The 23,496-nt window shown below is 52.4% G+C and overlaps 1 protein-coding gene across 1 annotated transcript in view; it reads left to right on the forward strand.

Moving 5' to 3' along the window:
- The first annotated feature begins 21,334 nt into the window (after nt 1–21,334).
- Nucleotides 21,335–23,496, forward strand: part of LOC111154761 (intermediate filament family orphan 2) — a 42,619-nt gene continuing 40,457 nt past the window's right edge. The window contains exon 1 of the mRNA XM_022514654.1: nt 21,335–21,999. Within this exon, the coding sequence (XP_022370362.1) occupies nt 21,335–21,999 (665 nt within the window). The remainder of the gene's footprint in view (nt 22,000–23,496) is intronic.

The following is a 23,496-nucleotide window of genomic DNA, read 5'->3' on the forward strand; positions in this document are numbered from 1 at the left end:
TCTGGTCACTTTTATAATCTCCTGTTCCTTGCTCAGTCTGATCCTCTTTTTAAAAACTTTTTTGAGGATTTATTTATTTTAGAGAGAGAACACGTGTGTGTGAGTTGGGGGAGGAGCAGAGGGAGAGAATCTTCAAGCAGACACCCCGCTAAGCATGGAGCCTGACCCAGGGCTTGAGCCCATGACCCATGAGATCATGACCTGGGCCAAAACCAAAAACCAAGAATAGACCCAACTGAGCACCCCCAGGCATGCCAGTTTGATTCTCCTTTTAATTGATTCAATTCTTCACATTGAATGTGGCTGGAGAAAAATTCACCACTCTTTAATGAAATTTTCCTGTGGAAATGATCGGAGACAAGGGTCAGTGGCTGGAGAGGGGTGTAGGGTCAAAGTAATAATCATAATGATGATGATGGAAGATGGAAATTTATATGGTAATGAGAATGACCTAGCAGACAGGAGTCAGTTCATGGGACGATGTCCTTGTGTGGGGGAGAGAAGGAGTCCAGGGCATGAGGGGAGCTATGGGGCTCAGATAGAGTTGAGAGTTCACCTGTGGCAACCGGGGAATGGCAGAGCACAGAGTCAGGTAGATTGGAAGGAGGTGATGGATGGCTGTGTGCCATCTCTTCTGGTTGCTTTGCTTCCTCAGTAAATAGGAAGGAAGGTCATCAGCTGAGAAGGAAAATGTGGAGGAGGTGCCCAAGCTGTGAGAGAGAGAAGGTGTAACACGGTCATCTATGAGAGTGGGAATTTGAACGGAATGGACTGTTCAGCAGCACAAAACACACTGGATGCTAGTGGGTTGAACTTAATGAGAGACTGATCAGTGTGGTTGTATTTTTCTAAAGCATGGATTTGACCATGTCCCTCCCTCGCTTAAAGCCCTCCTTCACTCCCCCGCTCCACACTCCTTTGCATGGCGTTCCCGGTCATCCATGACCCCAGCGCCACTCAGTTCCCGTCCTGCCTTTTACACCCCAGCCATTCAGAGCTACTTGAAATTCACCAGACAGATTTCACACTTCTCTGCCCTGGCTCTTACTATACCCGCTGCCTGGAATGCCCTTCCCTGCCTCACCCAGCCACAGTGAGCTCCCCTCCAACGATGAGTCCGCCCAGGGAGTTGGCTTCACTTCTGCCTCCCATCCCTCGCCCCTGTCCCTTCCCCGGACAGAATTTTCTCATCTGGTACAGCCCCAAGAAAACTTCATTTATGGTTCTGCCCTGTCCACCTCTTCGAGGGCACAGACCGCATCCTGTCCTTTCTGTGTCCCTGGCATCCTGCACCGAGCAGGTGCTAAGACAGTGTCCACTGAGAGCACTGACGGATGGCTTCTAGAGGAGAGCTGGGTCAGGCCAGCAGGGGTGTTACCCAAAGGGCCATTAGTGGGATCACTGGACTGCAGGGAAGAGACAAGAGCATTAGCCAGGAAGCTGAGCCAAAGCCCGAGGTCAGGAGAAAGGAGGCCAGGCTCTCAAGTGGAGGGCTGAGAGGGAAGCGGAAGGGGAGGCTGAGGGAGCGAGCAGGGAGCGGGTGGGGTAGAGCCTTATGGTCCATGACACACATCTTCAACCTATGAGCACCTGGCAGGGGGGATCTGTGCTGTCACTTGGTTCTTGTGCTGGGGAGGGGCGCGGGCTGCAGAAGAGCACCTTTGTTTCTGGGAATCTTAGCTTTCTAAAGGTAGGAAAGATGTTGGGGGGCTCAGCCCCTCCTTTCCAAAGAACCAAATGCACAACTCTCAACAGCCCAAGCATGCCTTTGGGGAATGGGGTCAAATGGGCATCTGGACACAGCCTGGAGTAATGTCAAGGACAGAGCTTAGGGGTCAGGCTCCCCATCACCCCCAAGCTATGGCACTCTGGGCGACAGCTCTGCTTCTCTGAGCCACAGTTTTCTCTTGTCAAAGGGGGATGTCGAAGAAGACACATCGCTAATTAAAAACAGGTAAAGGAATTTGCAACAGTGTGGATGAACCTAGAGAGCGTTATGCTGAGTGGAAGAAGTCAGAGACAGACGGGTACCGTATGATTTCATTTCCATGCAGGATCTAAAAAAACAACACAGATGGACAAGCAGAAAGAGCCAGAAACAGTCTCGTAAGCACAGACAACAAGCTGGTGGTTGCTCGAGGGGTAAGGGTAGGGGGATGGGTGAAATGGGCGGAGGGGATTAAGAGGTACCAACTTCCAGTTAAAAAATAAGTAAATGACAGGGATGAAAAGAACAACATGGGGAATATAGTCAGTCATCATGTAGGAACTTTGCATGGAGACAGATGGTAGCTGCACTTACCGTGGGGAGCGTTTTGTAATATATATAAATGTTGAGTCACTCTGTCGTACATCTGAAACTAATATCATCTTCTATGTCAGCTATGCTTTGATTAATATAAATGGGCAAATGATTGGAATAGATACTGATCCAAAGAAATCACACACTTGGCCAACAAGCACCGAAGAGCTGCTCAACCGATCCGTGGTCATTAGGGAAAGGCAAATCAAACCCACAGTGGGATACCCCTTCACTCCGCTGGGCAAGAGTCCAGCATTGAAACCTTTGTGCATCGCTGCTGGGGCTGTCCCCTGTGGTACGGTGTCTTTGGAGAAACATTTTCTCAAAATGGTAAACATGAAGTTAGCGTAGGACCCAACAATCCTGCTCCTCGGTACCGACTCGAGAAAAATGAAAGCAGGGTGCCTGGGTGGCTCAGTCGGTTAAGCGTCTGCCTTTAGCTCAGGTTGTGATCTCAGGGTCCTGGGATCCAGCCCCGCCTCAGGTTCCTTGCTCAGCAGGGGAGTCTACCTTTCCTTCTCCTCCTGTCCCTCCCCTTCTTCCTGCTCATGCTCTCTCTTTCTCTCAAATAAATAAATGAAATCTTAAAATAAAAAAAAGAAAAAGAAAAATGAAAGCATATATCTACCCAAAAACTTGTACTCAAGTGTTCACAGCAACATTAGCCGTCATAGCCAAAAAATGCGATCAGTGCAAATGTCAGTCAGCTGGTGAATGGAAAAGCGAAATGTGGCATATCCCCCCTGGCAGAATACCATTTGACAATAAAAAGGAGAAATACCGAGGCATGTACAATACAGACAAACTTCAAGAACATCACACCAAGTGAAAGAACCGGGACCCGAAAGATCGCACAGGGTATGATTCCGTTTACATGAAATGTCCAAAGAGAAAAAAATGATGGAGACAGAACATGGATCTGTGACTGCCTGGGGCTGGCGGGGGTCCTGGTTGGGGGGGACGGGGAGCGACTGTAAATGCGCAACTTTCCAACATTATGTTGCGGTCACGACGTCCCATCCTGTAAATATAATAAAACACTTTGCGGTGTACACGTTTGTGGCGTGTAAGTTATACCTCGATAAGGCTATTTAAAAGGGGGAGGGACCCTCGCTGTGATCTATGGAAAGTCAGGAAAAATTGAAAAGGAGAGAGAGAGAAGGGGAGGGCGGTAATGATGTCCACCTTGCCAGGCTGTGGAGGGACCGAGTGAGAAATGGTGCAGAGGGTACCGATTGCCTGGAAGGGAAGAGGCACTCGAAGCTGGGGCAGGGGCTGCCCCCAGAGGCCCTCACCCCTCTTCCCAACACACTTGATGACAGCCGTGGGCTGGTGTCTGAAGACTTTGCCTTGCCCAGCGTGGCGTCGATACTGACTCCCAGAATTTCCCGGTTGGTGCTGAGCTCCAGCTGCCCAGAGCTTAGCTGGCTGCCTTCCCCAATCCCCCACTGGCATCTCCTGGGATGATCTCTCTAGGAAACCACGGGCTCAGGTAGTGAATCCTTACACTGGGTCTGAGGCAGCGCTCCCAAGCTCTAACTATGACCACAGTCCTAAGGAGGCCACCCTTGTGACCCCAGCTGGCCTGTCTCCATCTTGCTCCCAGGGCGCTGTCTCTCCATTCCCCCGGCTCTGCTCTGCTCTGAGAAGGGAGGCCTTGTCCTGGAAGGAGCTGAGGTCCAGGGAGGGAAAGAGAAGGACCCAAGCATTCTCCAGATGATGACAGAACTAGATATATTGAAGATTTACGTGGTGCCTGGCACTGTGAGCAAAGTGCCTCCCAGGTGTTATCCTCACAGTGGCTCTGGGCCTCACCTGATTGAGGTGGAAACCGAGGCTCAGAGAGGTAATGTGATTTGCCCAAGATCACACAGCTATTAGCTGTGATGTCTGAACTTGAAACCAGGGCCCACCTTCTTTGTCACTGCACTACTCTGCCTTTCCCAGAGCCCTGTTCAGCAGGGACCCACCTTTTTTTCATCTAGACTTATGGGGAGTCCGGCTTTACTGGGGAGGTTTCGCTTTGCTCTGCGTGCTGTGGCATTGGCCCCGAGCCCAGCTGTAAGGACACCATCCAGGCGTGTCTTTGGTTGGGTTGCTTTTCTCCAGATTTATGGTTCGGGGGAACCCGCTCTCCGGAGAGGACCTGGGGACTGGATGGGGAGCAAGGACGCTAGTGTGGCCTCCTTTGAGGTCCCACTGACTCATGAACAGGACAAGCCTCTAAATCTGTTTCCCGGCCCATAAACTGTGTTTATGGGGTATCGTCCTCGGGATTTGGAAGGGCTCCTATGAGGGCAGTCTTTGGCCTGGCCCTGGAGCCTGGGGCCCCGGGTTTCCAGTCAGAGATACCCCCCCACACACACCAGTGAGAAAGCAGAGCTGTACTTGGGCAGGAGGAGTGCCAGCCCCTCCCCAACCCACCCCCAGGCCAGGTCACTCTGTTCAGCTGAGAGCAGGGGTTGAGATGGAGGAGAGGAGGGACAGGTACGGGGGAGCCCACTTCTACTGTGCACTTGGCCTAGACCCGCTGCTGTATTAAGCGCTGAGAGCCAGTTCCCACTCCCGCAGAACCCCTGACACTTGAGGGCGGGGGACAAAGAAACTGCCAATTACAAAGACAGGGCAGCCATAGCTGCATTTAGTGAGCACTTACTGTATGTAGGAGCTTCACAGGCGTTCTGTAATCCAGTCCTCTCCCTGACCTGCACCTGTTGCTGCTGCACAGCAAGGCTCAGTCACTCGTCCATCGGTAAAGCTAGAACTGAGAAGAGCCAGATTTGAACCCAGGCTGTCTGACTCCAAGCCTCCCCCTCTATAGCCTCACCAGCACTGGGGGCATGGAGGTAGCCTAGGGGAGCCTGGTCTGTTGGGGGTAGGAGTGGGAAACAGCGGTTTTCATACTGACTCCTGACTGGGGCTTTGAAGGATGAATAGGAGTTGGAGGCAGAATGGGTAGGGAGCATGTCCCGTCAAAGGAAGAGGCCGTGCATAGGTAGGTAGGCCTGAGCTAGCATGATGGGTTTGGGGAGTTACAAGTTGTTCTGTATCGCTGGAGCATAAAACCTAAGCAGGGGAGAGGTGAGGTGAGGCGATAGTCCAGGTTCTAGGCACGGAGGGCCTGCCCTGTCCTGCTAACTCGTTTGTTCTTTGTATAAGTCACAGTCCCCACCCTCCAGGGGCCTTACCTGAGCTCGGGGAGGTGAGCCATATCGTCAGGAAATGATGATGAATAGTCCACGGCCTTGTAGGTGCACGTGTGGGGAGGACAGAGGGGGGGAGCCTGCCCTGGGTCTGGGGGGATGGGCCATGGGGAAGACTTCCTCAAGGAGGCATCATTTTGCAGGGGGTTCGTAATAGGAGGAAGAGGTATATGGACAAAGGCACAAAAGTACCAGGTATGTTCTGGGGCCGTGGAGAGGATAATGGGGCAGGGGGTATGGAATGAAATTCAGCAAAGCATATGTTACCTTCAGCTCTGCCTACCTAAAGCCCTTTGCTGTCTGACTTGGGTTCAAATCCCAGCTTGAAGCTTCCCAGCTGGGAGACCTCAGGCAAGTCACTAAACCTCTCTGAGCCCGTTTCCTTCTCATTTATAAAATGGGTGGAAAGAAATGACCATAACCTCCCAGAGTCCAGATGAGGGGTTCTCTCAGTCTGGTACCATCACAAGGTACCAGGCATGACAAGGGTCATTGCCATGTTGGCCAATCACCTCCACCCGGGGCTGACAAAATTTTTCTGTAAAGGGTCTAATAACAAACGTTTCAGATGTTGCGACCTCTTCGGTCTCTGTTGTAATTACTCGGCTGTCGTAGTGTGAAAGCCGTCAAACAAAACGAGAATGAATGAGCACCAATGTGTGTCAACGAAATTGTACGTATGGACACGGAAATTTGAATCTCAGGTATGTATCTTGTATTCTTCTTTTGATTTCCCTCCAGCCACTTAAAAATGTAAAAGTCAGGGCATTTGGGTGGCTCAGTGGGTTAGAGCCTCTGCCTTCGGCTCGGGTCGTGATCCCGGGGTCTTGGGATCGAGCCCCCAGTTGGGCTCTCTGCTCAGCGGGGAGCCTGCTTCCCTTCCTCTCTCTCTCTGCCTGCCTCTCTGCCTACTTGTGATCGCTGTCTGTCAAATAAATAATAAATAAATAAAATCTTTAACAAAAAAGTGTAAAAGTCAGGGAAGCCTGGGTGGCCCAGTTGGTTAAGCATCTGCCTTCGGCTCAGCTGATGATCCCAGGGTCCTGGGATTGAGTCCTGCATCGGGCTCCCTGCTCTGCGGGGAGCCTGCTTCTCCCTCTATCTCTGCCTGCTGCTCCCCCTGCTTGTGCTCTTTCTTTGTCTCTGACAAATAAATAAATAAAATCTTAAAAAAAATGTAAAAGTCCTTCTCAGTTTGTGATCCATACAAAAACAAGCAGTGGGCTGGAGTTGGCCCTCGGGCCCCAGACTGCCAACCTTAACCCAGACTATGCTCTCTTTAATACCTTCTTCAGATTCACCCTTTCCTTGCTTATATGTATTTGAGAAGGAAACTTTACATCACACCAACCACCAACACGCCTTAACAGAAACAGGCGGTGACTTAAAATAGTCTAAAAAAGCAAATGGTCATCATTAAATTTTCACCAGATCCAGCCCCAGGCCAGGGGTGAGAGGGCTCTTCTGTCTTGGTTAGAGCTAGAGAAGAGGTGTCAAGGACAAAAGAGGACAAGACTGAGACTTTCTCCAGGTCCAACTCAGGACAAAGGTGGAAAAGGAATGAATAAGATGGTACTTCATTGTAGAAGCCAAGATTACTTGTCTCTCTGTCTCCTATGGCCCAGTGCTGGTGTGGTCTCCTAAGTGTCCAGCACTGTGTCTGGCGGTGTTACTGGGTGCTGCTGGGCAGCATGGCCCTGAGTGCGTATCAAGGTCCTTGACCTTTTCGGGAGAAAAATGCTGCCTCGGACCAGCCCATCGGGCGGGAGTCAACCCCTCCTAACCGTCTGGAATCACCTGAAGACAAGATGATGTCCAGAGCAGAGGATTACTATTGTTAATAAAATACAAATCACGGTCATGGTGAGTGATGAGACATTAGTGCCCAAAGGCCTCAGAGCATCTTTTCTAAAAGCATCTCTAAAGTAAGAATTAAAATTGCAACAAGGGTAAGTCAAGTTCAGAAGAGCAACTTGACCCTGGTGGAAAAGCCAATGGGAATAGCCTCGGGCCCCCAGTGGCCCCTTCCAGGCAGAGACCACTTAGAGCTTCAGGAGGCTCAGGACACGAGACATCAGTCAGGTGGCTGGGAATTTTAAGGCCCCCGGTAAGATGGTGGCTTCTGACACGTGGCCTCTCGTCGGAGCTTTCTGGGCCTCCATGACCTCATCTGAAAAATGGGGATAATTCTACTTTGTGTGCAGGAGAAAGGGGCTGGACCAGACCAGCTCTTGAGGTCTCATCCCAGTCCTGCCAAGTCTTCCCTGATGCACCCTGTCATCTTGGGTCCGGGCGCTCTCCACCTGGGAGAACATACCTAAACTCCGGGTGGCCAACTTGCTGCCTGGGGTCCAGATCTGGCCCTTAGCTGTGTTTTATTTAAAGGGGAAGGTTAAAAGTAAAAAAGCGGGGGCACCTTGGCGGGCTCAGTTGGTTAAGCGTCTGCCTTCAGATCAGGTCATGATCCCAGGGTCCTGGGATCCAGTCCTGCATTGGTCTCCCTGCTGGGCGGGGAGCCTGCTTGTCCCTCTCCCTCTGTCTGCCACTCCCCCTGCTTGTGCTCTCTCTATCTCTGTCAAATAAATAAATAAAATCTTTTTTAAAAAGTGAAAAAGCGGTTTTTGGGATTTATTACCTATTATGAGGTACTGACATACAGACAGAAACACGCACAATACGCAACCCACTAGCTCATCCATCCGTCACATGGCGAGCAGCTGGGTAACCAGCAGCTGGGCCAAGGGAGATCGCACGGCATGGAGGGCCCCCAGAAGCCCCTTGTGTCTCTTCCCGTCGCTTTCTAAATTTTTCAAGATGTGGTGTGTTTTTTCTGACACCATTTCTGACACCGAGCGGTGTGGGGGTTTTCCACACGAATCCCGCAATCCTCTGGTAACAGCTAAGCCACCAATAAGTGAGTTCGGTTCTGACATGAAAGTACTTGGAGTTCCGGTTCAGTCCCGTAAGATCGCCCCAGTTCCAGACGCCAATCGCAAGTCCTGGGGGACACCTGTACGTCTAACCAATGGTCTATGAGTGGGGGGATCCTGTGACCCCTTCCTTAGGTGTGATAACTCACTAGAACAACTCACAGAACGAGGGAGACATTTCCCTTATGTGTTCTGGGTTGTTCTAAAGGAGACAACTCAGGAACGGGCGAATGACAGAGACGCGCAAGGGACGGCTCATGTGCTCGCCGACTCGGAAGCTCTCTGAAACACGGTGCTAAGGGGTCCTACGGAGGTCTCATCCACTAGGTGTGTGATGGAGTAAAATCACTGCCGTTGGAGATTGCCGTCCGTCTCCAACCCCTCTCCCTTCCCAGGAGCTTGGGGAGGGCAGACTCAGAGTCCCAACCCTCTAAATCACACCTGGGGCTTTCTGACCACCAGCCCCCTGTCGTGAAGCTATGCTGCCCTCCTTCCCCCATGACTCATCTCATAAGTGTACAAGGGATAGTAAATTCCAAAGGTTTTGGGAGCTCTGTCCTAAGAACGAGGAACCAGAGACAAAGACCAAATATTTGTTTTTTATTAGACCGCAGACCATCTTTAAGCAGGGGCACGCACACTCCACTCTGCGGCAGATCCCCCCACCCCCCACCGGCTGATCTGCACGTGCCCAGTTCATAGATTCCCGTTACTGGTTCAGCCATGGCAGGCATCTGAAGGGGTGATCCCTGCTTTAGAGTTGCTCTTTGTCTTTGTGGTAATAGAAACAGTTGCCATCATCATTAATAATAGTAATAGTAATAATAGTAATAATAATAAAGTAGCTATCCACTGTTGGGTACTTATAACATGCCAGGGATTATATTGAAGATACAAGATACAGTATTCTATTTAATCTTCACAGAAATAGGGGCACCTGGGTGGCTCAGTGGGTTAAAGCCTCTGCCTTCAGCTCAGGCCCTGATCCCAGAGTCCTGGGATCGAGCCCCGCATTGGGCTCTCTGCTCAGTGGGGAGCCTGCTTCCTCCTCCTCTCTCTCTCTACCTGCCTCTCTGACTACTTGGGACCTCTCTCTCTATCAAATAAATAAATAAAATCTTTTTAAAAAAATCTTCACAGAAATCCTTCCAAGTAAGGACTCTTATGCTCTGTGTTTTCTGGTAAGGAAAGCACGGATCAGAGAATTTCAGCACATTTCCCAAGGCGATGTAGCAAGAAAAGGAGAAAGCTAATGGAGCCTGGACCACTAGGTGGGACGAGGCGTGGGAACAGTTGTAACCCTTTGGGAGCAGTTTCGTACTGGGGAGTGGCACAGGTTAGGGGGTCAGATAGGTCTGGGCTTCAGCCTTCACAAGGCCACCCTGAACAAGTGACTCAGTCTTGTGAGACAAAACCTCCCTATCTATCTATAGCATGGGCACAATGACAGTAGGGTTGCTGTTGGAAATTAATCTAGATATTGGGTAGACATTCCATAAATAACTCTTCTCTACATCTGGCCTAAGCAGAGAGGTTGCTAAAAGGCTGCAATCCCCATGAAGCATTCCACGTTTGCCTCTTTCAAGACACAGTGCAAGGCCACCTCCTCCAGGAAGCATCCCGAGATTCCCAGCAGCCCCACGGTTCTTGTCCTTACTTTCAAATTCCCCAGGACTTTGGTTTACAGAACAACATCCATCCTGCCCCTGCTGCCTCTCCTAGCCCAGTGTACTCACTCCTAGCTCCGACTACCTCCCTGGACCTTGTCTGTCACTCATCACTTTTGACCTGCTGTGGGCATCACCGGTGGGAGGTCAGACAGTCCTGTGGATGGGTTCCAGCCCAATGGCAGAGGTTTGTCTCAGCGGAAGGGGAGGTGGGGACCTGTCTGACTTTGGGGAGCAGGGGGTAAAGGGGAATATATGTCCAGCCACTGCATCAGGGGGAAAAGTCAAAGGGACAGAGTGTGGTGCTCAAGAGAGAATGTGGATTTTGTAGGGCCCAAGGTGCAGTCCTTTATGGTGGGACCATAAATTAGCTGTGTGACATTTACAGGTTGTATGAGCTTTCTGGGCCTCAGTGTTCTTGTCTGTAAAAGGGGGAGGTGAGCACGTGCTCATGGCATCGCTATGAGGATTACATGGTTTCCTGCACAAGTAAAGCAGAGCAATATGTCTGACCCGTAACCCTTGCTGGGCAAGGTCAGCTCGCATCATTACTATTTTCTGCCCAAGGTCAAGCTGCTGGATCGGGCTGGGTGAGGTGCTGAATGGTGGTCTTTCCTCCTAAATGAGGCTCTCCTCAGAGAGGTTCTGCCCTCCAAGACCCCTCTGGCCCCCAGCCTCCATCTCTCATCATTCCCCGTGACACCATCTCCTGCCTCTCTCCAAAAGGTCGGGATGGAAAGTGGTGGTTGCTAACCTTCCCAGGGGTGCTTTCATTTAAAGGGGTGCTGAAAAGCCCCAACAGCAAGGGTCAGAGTCTGATAACTTCAGAAGTGTTTGGAGTGCAAAACAGCTACAATGATAATAACAGCTATTTACCTAAAGTGCCTACTATGTGCCAGGCATTGCTTCGAATCACTATTACGTGCATTTCCTTATTTAATCAGACCGACACAAGCATGAGGGTGGGACTTTTATTACCACCCTCAATTTATAGCTGAAGGAAGTCAGGCACAGAGGGGTTGAGTAACTTGTCCCCTGTGGCATAGCAAGTGGCAGGGAAGGGATGAAGTCCAGGCAGCCTGAGTCTAGAGCTCCCAACACCAGACATGTTTTCAAGACGCTTTACACACGTAACTATCTTGACTGCCTCTGTCCCGTGATACACCAGATTCCCTTTGCTCATGCCATCCCTGTGAAGGGGTACTACTGCCCCCAATTTCAAGGTGAGAAAACAGAGGCCTGCGGAGAGAATTGCCTTCTGTTGTCTCTGCTGCCGTGGAAATATTACTTATGAAGCAAGTCTGAACTCAAAAGCTGCTTTGTCTTGAATGCGCTGCTGGGGCTGGCTTGTGGGGGTGTATGAGTGGGAGAGAAGGTGCTGGCTTTGGGGGCTGGGGTCCAGATCCGGTTTCCACTGCCACTAGCTTCATGGCTCTGGGAAGATTCTGGAGACTCGCTGAGCCTGGGTTTCCTGTGAGGGCAATGAAAGGAGTTACGCCCCTCTGGAGGGTCACTGTGAGCCTGAAAGAAGTTAAGAAGCTCAGGGCAGAAGGCACAGAGCAGGTGCTCAATAAATTGTTCCATCGCCCCCAGAGTTATATCTTTCGTTCCATCGTCTATTAACACTGTGCCCCATGCCTCTTCCATTCTACTTACCAGATGCAAGCTAGGATTGTTTAGGTACCCAGGGCTGGATCCTTCCTGAAGTCAAGGGCCACACCCGCGCGCCTTTAGATCTCCCACCGGGGCCGGGGCCTTTTATGTCACTGTATGCAATTAATTCCTTTTTCAAAGTGAAAATGGTTTTCTGTTTTTCTCTTTCTAAGAGTAATACGTGCTCTTTGTAAAATGGAGAAAGAATTCTACTGGTCCTGTCGTCTTGATGTGAGAATTAAATGAGAGAATACCGATGAAGTGCTTACCCTTGTCCCTGGCAGAGCTTTGTGGCAACTGCTACATTATTCAGAAAATACACAATGATATATATTTTTTTAAGAAGTAAGAACCATCAGCTGACCTTCAGAATGTCCTTACAGACTTTTTTCTCTGTGTATACACACAGGCAGCCCCACAGACAGAAGAGGAACACTTCTTTTTTTTTTTTTTAAAGAAGATAAACACTTTTAAGATTTTATTTATTTCTCTGACAGAGAGAGAGAGACACACAGCGAGAAAGGGAACACAAGCAGGGGGAGTGGGAGAGGGAGAAGCAGGCTTCCTGATGAACAAGGAGCCCAATCAATCCCCGGGGCTCAATCCCAGGACCCTGGGATTGTGACCTGAGCCAAAGGCAGACACTTAACAACTGAGCCACCCAGGTGCCCCTAGAAGATAAACACTTTTATAGTGTTTTATCGTGTGCCTCTTCATTTCAGTGCTAAATGATGGACCCCTTCCTATGCTATATCAGCGTGTATTGGCCTCTGGCCTCTGGATTGTTTGCGTATTTTCTTCCTTCCTTCCTTCCTTCCTTCCTTCCTTCCTTTCTTCCTTCCTTCCTCCCTTTCTTTTTTTTTTTTTTTTAAGATTTTATTTATTCATTTGAGACAGAGAGATACAGAGAGAGAGCATGAACAGGGGGAAAGGCAGAGGGAGATGGAGAGGGAGAAGCAGACTCCTTGCTGAGCCGGGATCCCTACATGGGGCTCGATCCCAGGACCTGGAGATCATGACCTGAGCCTAAGGCAGACACTTAACCATCTGAGCCACCTAGGCGCCCCTGTTTGTGTATTTCTTGTTACGGATGCACTGTGGCTTCCTTAGTCGGTCCCGTGTTTCGATGTCACCGGGGCTTCCTTAGTTGGTCCCATGTTTCTCCGGAGTTGGGCTGGAAGGTACAGGGCCGGTGCAGACCAGGGAAGGCTGCTGACACCCTATGGTTATGAAACAGCCATCTGGGAAGTCCCCAAAGCTGACATTGTGACTTTTGCAGAGAGTCATTTCGAAGTTGGGCTGAGGACAATTAGGGAGCTGGTCCTGTCATCAGGGCCCGGAATGAGCTCAGACACATTCCTTCTTTTGTGGCACTGGAAGGGGCAGTCCTCCGGGAAGAAGGCCTTTGACTCACCCCATTGTTGAGGTGACTTCCCAAGAGGTGTCTCCGTTGCTGGGACATCTGTTTCAGCAGAAATAGGTCCATCAGGCCACTGAGGACCTGCCCTGCCTGGCTGTGAGGGCTTTCCCTGACACGTGAGGCAGCTGACTGCAGACCAGAAGTCAGAGGTGATGTGAGTGTACATTTATCCCACTCCCCTGCTTATGGGAGCAAAGCAGCTGGAGGAGAACACAGGAGGGACCCCAGGGGGGCTAGGGACAGCTCTGCCCTGCCTTGTGGTTTCTGGAACTGCCAGGGACCTCCCTACAAAATCCACTCATCCTGGTCCCCCACGCGGCTGGTGGGCTCCGCTCCCCGATGTGGGTGTGGGCAATGCAGTATCCACGCAGGACCCGCACCTAAGGTTTCAGACCTATGATCTCCGGGTCCTGGAAAGGGGGAGCAAATCTAGCTGCTCCTCTCCAAGTCTCGGTCTTGCATCTGTAAGAGAGGAATGGAGGTCCTTCCCCCAGATTGATGAGGCTGGGGTAGAAAATGACCAGGCTTTGAACGCAGAGTCAGCTGCTGGGACTGACCCAAACAGGGGAGTGCGAGGAATGAGTGAGATGCCGCACGGGGAACAGGGAGAAGGCTCTTGGTAGCCATCGGTCCTTGACATCAGGGACCCATCTCTTTGTGCAGAGATGGATGACTTGGGCACTTTATAAAGCTTTCCAGTGATGATAAGACAGCCAGGAGAGGCATCTCCTCTGAGAAGCTGCAGGCTTTAGAGTGACTTTGGAGAGCCACCCCCTGCTGGGGACCCTTCCCAGGACTCAATAGGTGACATTTCAGTTCGCTCTTGCTAGAGCGCTAGGGATCAGAGGTATCCTTCCCATTTTATAGGTGGAGAAACTGAGGCTCAGAGAGGTCTGGTCTCACACATCCGGTAAGGAGCCATCTTCTGGAGCATTGGGCTTGAAATTAATTAGGGCCCCTGAAAGAGAGGGGCCCTGCGTCCTCGGTCCTGGGCTTCTGGCTGCCCTGGAAGACAACGAGTGGCTGGGGACTGGGGTGACAGGGTCTAGCTTCTTGGCAAGGGAGCAAAGAGTCCCACAGATGGTGTCCTCCCTCCCTGAGTGAGCCCTCCTTCCAGGACATGAGGGTGACAGTGAATTAGTAGAAAGGCCACAGACAAATGAACCCACACGGGGAAGAACAGGAGCCCCCTAATCTGGTTTGGGGGGTGCAGAGTGGCTTCCGGGGCCATGCTACCTTTCACATTCACCAGAAAGTTTAAAATGAGAAGGACGAACTAGCAAAGAGGAACTAGGATATGGAGCAGTCAGAACTCTCACGCCCTGCTGACGGGGTGTAAATAGCACAGCCAGCTCAGAAGGCTGTTTGGCAGTACATATGAATCCTAAACATGCACACGCCCTGTGGCACAGCCATCCTGTCCCCGGCCTTATTCCCCGGAGGAACAAGAGCTCACGTTCACCAAAAGACATATATGAGAGAGTACATACAGTTTTATCCTGAAAGGTCCCCAGCTGCAAACCACCCAGATGTCCACCCGCTGTGGAAAGGATAAATAACCAGGGAAAAGCTCAGACCCCAGACTACGTACACAGCAAAGGGTGAGAACAACGTGCTACACGGAGCTCCATGGGTACAGCTCATGCAGAGGAGACCGAGCAAGAGAAGCCCAAAATGTGCTGCGTGAGTCCACAGATGTGAGGCTGGCAGGGCATCCTGGGGAGAAAAGTGAGAATCTGATTTCCCTCTGGGGGTCTTCGGGTGTGTGGGCAATGATCTGGGGGGGCGGGTCCATTGGGGTGCGCAGGTGAAGAAATGCACTGGGCCAGACATCCACTTTTGTTCCCGTTATTGAACGTAAGGCAAACCTCCTTGCAGTGTCAAAATGAGGCAGCAGATGAAGAAGGAGAGGTATTACCAAACTAAGATCGGAAGGGTAAGTAAGAGCTGGCCAGTGGGAAAGGGGAACTGTGCTCCTGGAGGAGCAACCAGCATATGCAAAGGCCCGGAGGCAGGAGAGCATGGTGTTGCTTCTCATCTTGCTCTGTGCTGATCTGATGATGCCCCTGGACCTCCATTTGCTATACCTCTTTCTGCTCATTCGAAGGTTTCCACTGAGGAAGAGATTGACCGAAATCCCCACAACAGCTCACCGTTCTGGTCTACACTGGCGCGTTCCTCCTTTGAGTTGTTGAGGAGAGAGCTCTAGCCAGAGTGGCATGGGCAGGTCTTGGAGTTCAAAGCTGGGTTCAAAGCGCAACACACATGAATTGTCTTCTTGGGTAGCTCCTTCATGCCCCAGCCCCCAGTAAAGTCTCATTTTCCCCATCTGTAAGAAGAGTCTTTAACACATGGAGTTTTGGTAATAGGATAAAGGAGATGCTCGACAGATGTCTGTCACGTGGGAGTCAGTCAGTAGAGCCTGAAAGCGAGGGCCACCCAAAATCACGGCTCCCCCTTGGTGATGCAACGTGGTGACAGTCAGGCCTCCACAACGCTTGCCTTGATTTCATGTTACAAGGAACTCAGATCAACACCTAGAATGGCGCCTGGTGGGGGTTCAAGGAATGTTGGCTTGTGATAGCTCACACTTACACGTGCCAGACACCGCTTTCAGCTCTTCACACATATGGACTTGCTTAATGCCCACAGTAACCTCACCAACGACCACCCTCCCATTTTACAGAGGGGGAAACCGAGGCAGAGAGCAGCTGAGTGACTTGTCCACAGTCACACGGTTAATGGATGGAGCCTGGCTCTGGATCCCCTCCTCCTCCCCCCACTGCCATACAGCGAGATTATACAGTGCCGCCCAGGCTGGCCGTCATGAGACAGGCCTGGAGAAGGTTCTGGAAGCAACCGGGGCTCCCCCAAGGCTGCTGACCAAGATCAGCGCCGTCTGGGCAGCCAGTGGGACACCCTGGCGCCTGACGGAGATGAAACCCACGCCCTTTTCGAGGAAGGCAAACCCACCCAGAATAATTGTTGAGACAACATGCAGCTTAAGCCGCTTATAAGCCCGGAGGTGCCCAGGAGGGATGAGGCCTGGCAATGTGCTGCCTCTGTGGGCACAGCCAAAGTCGCCCTTCTGCCAAGACTTCTTCTTCTTCTTCTTCTTTTTTTTTTTTTTGGCTGTTGTTGTCATTATTGTTTTCTGGGAGGAGAGACAGGACATCTCAAGAATTTGCCTGTGCTGCTGAAAGAATTAGTTTTCACCTGCAGCATCACACAGAGCTTGCAGCCACTCCCTTTCGTCTGTGCCATCACATTTTACTGCTCTTTCCTTTTACCAGGAAGAAACAAGATGGGAATGTTCTAGAAGCTGCAGCTGCGGGGGAGGGGGGTGTCAGGGGAGGAGGACACAGGGAAGAGGGAGCAGTTTCTTCTCCCTGGCAGCGGCACTGACCTGAGATGCCAGAGAGGGTCCCTGGGTATGGGTTGGTGGGAGATGCTCTTTCCCCCTACCTCTTTATATATCTGTGGGCTTTCTGTAGGCGCATAAGCAAAAGAATGGGAAAAAAAATTAATGGTGCTAATAGCTGATTTTTTAAAAGTTTTTATTTATTTATTTGACAGACAGAGATCGCAAGTAGGCAGAGAGGTAGGCAGAGAGAGGGGATGGGAAGCAGGCTCCCTGCAGAGCAGAGAGCCCGATGCAGCACTTGATCCCAGGACCCTGGGATCAAGACCTGAGCCGGAGGCAGAAGCTTTAACCCACTGAGCCACCCAGGTGCCCCTAATAGCTGATATTTATTGAGCATTGACTACCTGCCCATTTCACATGTATTAGCTCATTTAATTTTGACAAGCACTCTTTGAGGGAGATATTCTCACTTGGTCCTATGTCCAGTGGAGGAACTGAAGTGCAGAAGGTTAAATGAGGTAATGAAGGATCCAGACCATCAAAGTCCAAAAAGAGGTTGTCAATAACGAGGATGATCATCCACGAATGCTACGACATGGCGAAAACGTGATGCTCAGTGTTAGAAGTAAGACACAAAAGACCACGTATTGTAGGACTCCATTTATGTGAAATGACTGGAAAAGGCCAATCCATAGAGACAGACGCCCAAGGGGCCTGTGGGACAGGGCGTAGAAACAGGGGATAACAGTAAATGGGCACTAGGGATGTTATTGGGAGAGATGAAATATTCCAAAAACGGATTTATAGTGATGGTGGCACCACCTGGTCAATTTACTGAAATCCACTGAAACAAGTGAATTATGTAAGTTGGTCTAGCAAGTGTTGGAAGGTTGGGATGGGGATGGGGTAAAGATGCAGATGAAAACGCCGGCAATGACAAGAGTGGGTACCTGGGACTGTCATGGGGCAAGTAGGCGTGGTGCTAATGGAGCCTAAAGGAAGCCCTCCACCCCGGACCTGGAAGATTCTGGGAGGGCAGAGATGTGATGCATGAGTTTGGCACCTGCGGGCTGAGGGTGGTTACCAGGTGAAATGGCAGGGGAGTGGGGTGGGGAGAATGAGGTTGTTTGTCCATTCACTAATTCTTTTAGTCATTCATTCAGCAACCATTTATTGAGAGCCTACCATGTGTCCCCAGCTTTTTGCCAGAGCAGGCAGCATGGCCATGATGGCAGGCAGAAGCTATAAAAATGGACTCATGGGTGAAGTTATGCCCTTTTCACTGATGAAAAAACCCATCCTTGTTCAGCAGGTGGAGGGAGGCTGGCATTCCTCTTGGGGATATTCCTTTGTATGTGTGAGTGATCCCCCCATCCAGTGAGGACCCACCTGTGCTCCCTTTGGATGACAGATGGAGGAGGTGTGGGTGTCCAGGGGATGGAAACATGGACCTCACTGAGCAGCTCGGGGTAGGACCAAACATTGGCTGGGTAGTGGGACCAAAATTCGAGACCAAGCTTTGCCACCAATTTTCCAGGTGACCTGGGGCTAGCTCCTACCCCTCTATGGACTGGCCTCAGAAGTCTCCAGAGCTCCACGGGCTTGTCTTGGTGGGCCTGGAACTTTCTGGTTTTAGCATTGAAAACCCCGCATCAAGGGGGAACCCTTGGTCCAGAGCAAATGAAGATGGTTGGTTACCCGATTAGAAGAGGGACATTACGTTAGCCTCCCCTCTTATCTTACCCACAAAGAGCAAGATACACAACAGCTCATTTTTGCTCCTATGTGACCACAGCACTATTTTCTAGCCATTTTGTTTGTATATATCATATTTCTATGGCTCCGATGGAAATTCCTTTCAGTCTGGGTACTACTTCCTCCATTTCCTTTAGATCTTCTGGTCTCTGCCCGGTCACCTCTTCCAGGCTAGGTGTCCCTTCTTGTCCCCCCCGCCCCCCAACCCCTCTCTTCAGGAGCATCTTTTCGGTTGTCTTCGTTAGCTCTCCCAGGACTCCTTAAACCCTTGCCTTCTATTAACGCAGGGTCTGTGCTGAAGCAAGCCCTCAAGTAATGAATGATCATGGAATGTCTGAATCTCTCCAATGCCCAGGATAGGGCTGGATGCTCCCTGGCCCCCCACCTCCCCACACCAACTCCTGACAATACTGCTGGGTAGGACTTATCCTCCCTGGAACCAGGCTGAAGGGGAGCCACTCCCCAGGTGTGTGGCTTCTTAACCCTTTCTGTCCCACAGGCCCCTTAGGCATCTGGTGAAGCCTGTGGACCTCTTTGCAGAATAATTAAAAAAAAAAAGGCGTTAGGATTGCAATAGAAACAATTTTTACTGAAATACATCTATCGAAATATTTAAAAAATTTTGTGATATAGGTGCTTCTTACTAACACATTAAATAATAAGATTTAGTGGTGAGTCTAATATGATCTTAATTTCAGAGTTGTGGTGGCTTAAATGGTATTTTGAGATATCTACAGTCTCCGTAGTTATGGATAGGAAAATATCTTTGATTTCTATTAGTGACAAAATTGCAAGGTCTTTTACTGGTTGCCTGCACTCATGATCAAAGGCGATGCTAAATATCATTTAGAGATAAGTGAAAATAAAGATAGAACTTTTGTCCATCTCAGTGTCATAAATTCCATCCTCGAACTTCTTGGAGCGGGGAGTCCGGAATTCTTGCTTTAAGGCAAAGGGGGTTTGATTCTTTCGGTCAGATAAACAAAATCACCAAGAGCCGAGGGAACAGAGTGGAGAACAGTGACCACACTGGGTTGGGCAAAGCAGAGGAAGGTTTTGAGACAGGTGAGTTTCGGTGCTGAGTGTTGTAAAGGTGAGCCCATTTTGGCAGGGAGCGTGGAGCTGTGGTTGAGGGAAGGAAACAAGGGAAGGATTTGCTCTTGTGACTAAATCAAAAGCAGGAGATGAACACAACAGCCACAACCTCATCCCAGAGCAAGCCCAAGTCTCCTTTTGTGTCTCTTTTGTCACTGAGAACACCAAACCATTGTCCCTGTAAGACAGGGTACCTGCCCTTAAGCGTACACACGAGGCAAAACACAAAAGTTAATAAGACAAAACTAAATTGCAATTCAAAAAATGCAGCTGGAAGAATCCGGAACATGCCGCATGTCTGATTAAGTATGCACAGTGCAAGCCACAGGCTTTCAAAGGTGTGGGTCACCTCCCCTCTGAGGTTTATGGAGAGGATCAATTGGGAAAATGCACAGGAGGCCAGTAGTGTGGGATTGAGGGTTAGAGCACGCGCTTTGGGATGGCTTGTTGCTCCTCTGGTCTCACTGACCTGCTCTGTAAAATGGGGATAATAAATGTATGGCACCTGACATATAGGAATTGCTCAGTAACGGGAGTTATTACGATCATTAACAATGATAGATATTTGCAACTTGATTCAAGTTCCTGGAGAACTTGGTCTTTAGGGTCGTAGATCCGAAAAGATTGAATGAAGGAATGAATGATTGAATTCTCGGGTTGGCTCCGCCCCCCAGGCTGGTTCCGCCCGCATGCTGCCCCCTAAGTGGTTGGATGAAATGTACCCCAGCTGTGGGGTCCCCTGCATCTCAGCGTGTGAGTGTGCAGTGGTGGGGAGGTGGTCATTCAGGGCCGGGAGCCGCAGCTGCCCTGGTGTCATATTCCTGGAGGGTCTTCGCTCAGCCTTCCCCCTCCCCCACCCCCCACTCGGCGCCGCTACCGCGGCGGGCAGGGAGACTAGCGGGATCGGCAGTGCCGGAGCCGATCTCGGGACTACAGGCTCGCGCCGATCGGTGGGGGCAAGCGGTGAAGGAGCCTGCCCGGGTTCACCACGTGGGGGACGTGCCGGCGGAAGCGCTGCCTTATCCTGGGAAGGTCGATCTAGGCCGCCCCAGGTTGGAGTGGGGGTGGGGTGCGGATGCACCTTCGGACGCTATGGTTCCCCAGCCCTTCCAGGACACGCCTTGGGAATTTAGGGCCGGGGGGATAGGGGTGGGAAAGGGAGAGAAGAGGAGCTTCCTGGTTAGAGGACGTGGGGGGAAGGGGCGCCCTAACGGGGAAACGTGCGCTACTCAGGCTGCCGGCTCCTTTAAGGGGCCGGGCTGGCTCTGCGGCGGTTCCAGCTAACCGCGGACCTGGTGCAGCTCTGCGGTCCGCGTCTCCAGGCAAAGAATCCGAATAGAGCCTGGCGGCAGGACCCGGCGCGGGAGAGGGCGTGGTCCAGGCGGGAGCTGGGCGGAGCCAGAGCTGCAGACCGCCGCTCTACCCGGCCTAGAAAAGCGGCGGAGAGCGGGAGTGGGCGGAGCCACGGGCTCGTGGGCGGGGCCCGGCGCTGCGGGCCTAAAGGGCGGGGCCTCGGGCTCCGGGAGCACCGCAGAGGGAGGTGGGAGGGGCGGGGCAGGGGGGGGGGCGGGGCCTGTGTCTGCAGTGGGCGGGGCCCGCCGCAGAGGGGCAGTGCCGGCCGAGAGTCCTCTGCGTGCGGCTGCCGCGGCCCCACCACAGCGTCTCTGACAGCCGGGGAGTTGGGACCCACGACCCTCGCCACCTCACGCAGCCTTCGCGGCCTCCACCGCTGCCCGAGTCCCGTCCCTCGCCTCGGCGCCCACATCCGGGGGGCGGTCCGGCCCGCTGTAGCTGCGGAGGCCGCATCTGGCGCGCATCTGGAACCGCCCGGCCGGCCGAGCTGGAGCCCGCGCCCGCCCTGGCCCGGCAGCGCCGGGAGCCCTGCCCGGAGCTGGAGCCGCACCTGGAGCCGCGGGCCCGGGGCCCTGAGCCGCGCAGCCGGCGCATGGTGAACTCGCTCCTGTTTGGGGAGATGGCCTTGGCCTTCGGCTGCCCGCCCGGCGGCGGCGGCGGGAGCTGCCCCGGCGGGGGCGGCGGCGGCGGTGGGGCCGGGCCGGGGCCGTCGCCGGTGACGGCGGCGCTGCGGGACGACCTGGGCTCCAACATCCACCTCTTGAAGGGGCTCAACGTGCGCTTCCGCTGCTTTCTGGCCAAGGTGCACGAGCTGGAACGGCGCAACCGGCTGCTGGAGAAGCAGCTGGAGCAGCAGCAGAGCGAGCGCGAGCGGCGGCTGCGTTACAAGACCTTCTCTCGAGAGCAGGCCGTGCAGACCGGGCCCGAGCTGCTGCGGCCGCCAGCGCCCGGCGCGGGGCACGGCAGCGGCAGCGGCGCGGCGGCGGGCGCCAACGCCAACACCGTTGCCCTGGGCGGCCTGCCCCCCGGCGGCGGCTCGCACCCGCAGCACTACGGCCGCCTGCCTGGGACCATCTGGAGCTACACGCAGGTGCGGCGCACGGGCGGCGGCGGCGTGGAGACGGTGCAGGGCCCCGGCGTGTCGTGGGTGCACCCCGACGGCGTGGGCGTGCAGATCGACACCATCACGCCTGAGATACGCGCGCTCTACAACGTGCTGGCTAAGGTGAAGCGCGAGCGCGACGAGTACAAGCGGAGGTGAGTGGGGACCTGCCCTTCCCCCCACCCCGCAGCTCCCGCGGAGGGGTCGTCCAGGTCCAGGAGGCGGCGGAATGCGTGCGTTCTGGAGGGGCTGGGGGCGGCCAGCTGGTCCTAGCAGGTGGGCTGGAAGCTGTGTTTGCATAGGGCCCTACACACGCATGGAAAACTCACTTACTAGTTCCAAGGATGGGGGCGGGTGCTTACTACCGTAGGGGACACGTCCGTGCAGTCATTGGTCGGGGCCGGTTGTTTTCTAGGTGTCATAATGACCACTGGTGTTTTATGTGATCTCATTTAATCCTCACACCAACGCAGAGCGTAAGGCATTCTTATCCCCATTTTGTAGATGAGGAAACTGAGGCACAGCGACGCAAGGGGCTTGCCAAAAGGGGCTTTGCTGATAGTGGCAAAACCAGGATTTGAACTAGTGAATTGAACGTCTTTTGGCTAGTCTGTCTCCCGCTGTAGGTATTTCCCCAAGGATGTGGGAGACGGGCTCCCCTCCCTCCATGGGTGAAAAGAAAAAAACTCTTAACCAACCCGCTGGCCCATTTTTTTTTTTTTTTTTTTTTTTTGTCCCTTAAATTAAATGAAATCATGTGTTTGAAAATGGGCAAATCCACTGGGGTCAGAGTCTGCCATGTTACTCCAGCTCTGCAAAGTCTGTTTGTTGGGTCTGGATAACCAGACTGCCATTGGACTGGCCACAAGCTTTGAAAAACCCCTCTCTTCACCCCTCTTCTCCCCACCCCCTACTGTCATGGCTTTGAGGGCCAACAGATGCAGCCCTAAAGGCGTGCAGGAGGAGAGAACCTTGGGCCGAAGACTGGACGTTGTTTGGACCCAGACCACCATCTCTGGCTAGTGTGCGGGGTAGACTGCCTGCAGGACCGGCCTGCTGGGTCCCGTTTCCCCAGCTGGGAAACTGACATTGCTTCCTGCGCACAGTCTGGCTGACAGGACTGATGGCTCAGCTTTCCAGTAAGAGGAGAGGGGTCTCTCTAGCCTCACAGGCCTGGGTGGGGGCAGGGCCCTGTGCTGTCCTAGCATGGGCAACTTTACACTGGGAGCTTTGGCTCCAAACTCTAGGGCTTGGAGGGTATTGTGAGAAGGCTCTTTCCTTCCACTCCTTGAGTCCTGGTGCTTACATTGAGCCCAGAGGTCTGTTCAGGGGCATGGGTCTCCTCCAGCACCTGCCAGAGAGATAGTGGGACCATTTGGAAACGTATTTGCTCATTAGACAGATAGGAATAATAAAATCTACCCCCAGTTGCAGAAGGGGAGAGGAGGTTGGTGATGCTTTTTGGAAGGGATAAAGTAATCAGTTGATGTTATTAAAGACGGTAGGCTTTGTTAGGCCAGCATGGACCAGAGGTCCTGGGAGTCTCGGGTCTCTCATGTAGGGCCTGGCTTTCCGTGGGGAGGTCTTTCACTGCGCTGGGGAGGAGCCCCTCTCCCGGGCCCATCTTCTCTTGAGGACTTGAGAATGGATTC

This window comes from Enhydra lutris, unplaced genomic scaffold (genome assembly GCF_002288905.1).
Source record: "Enhydra lutris kenyoni isolate GAN:26980312 unplaced genomic scaffold, ASM228890v2 scaffoldscaffold38, whole genome shotgun sequence".
Lineage (NCBI taxonomy): Eukaryota > Metazoa > Chordata > Mammalia > Carnivora > Mustelidae > Enhydra > Enhydra lutris.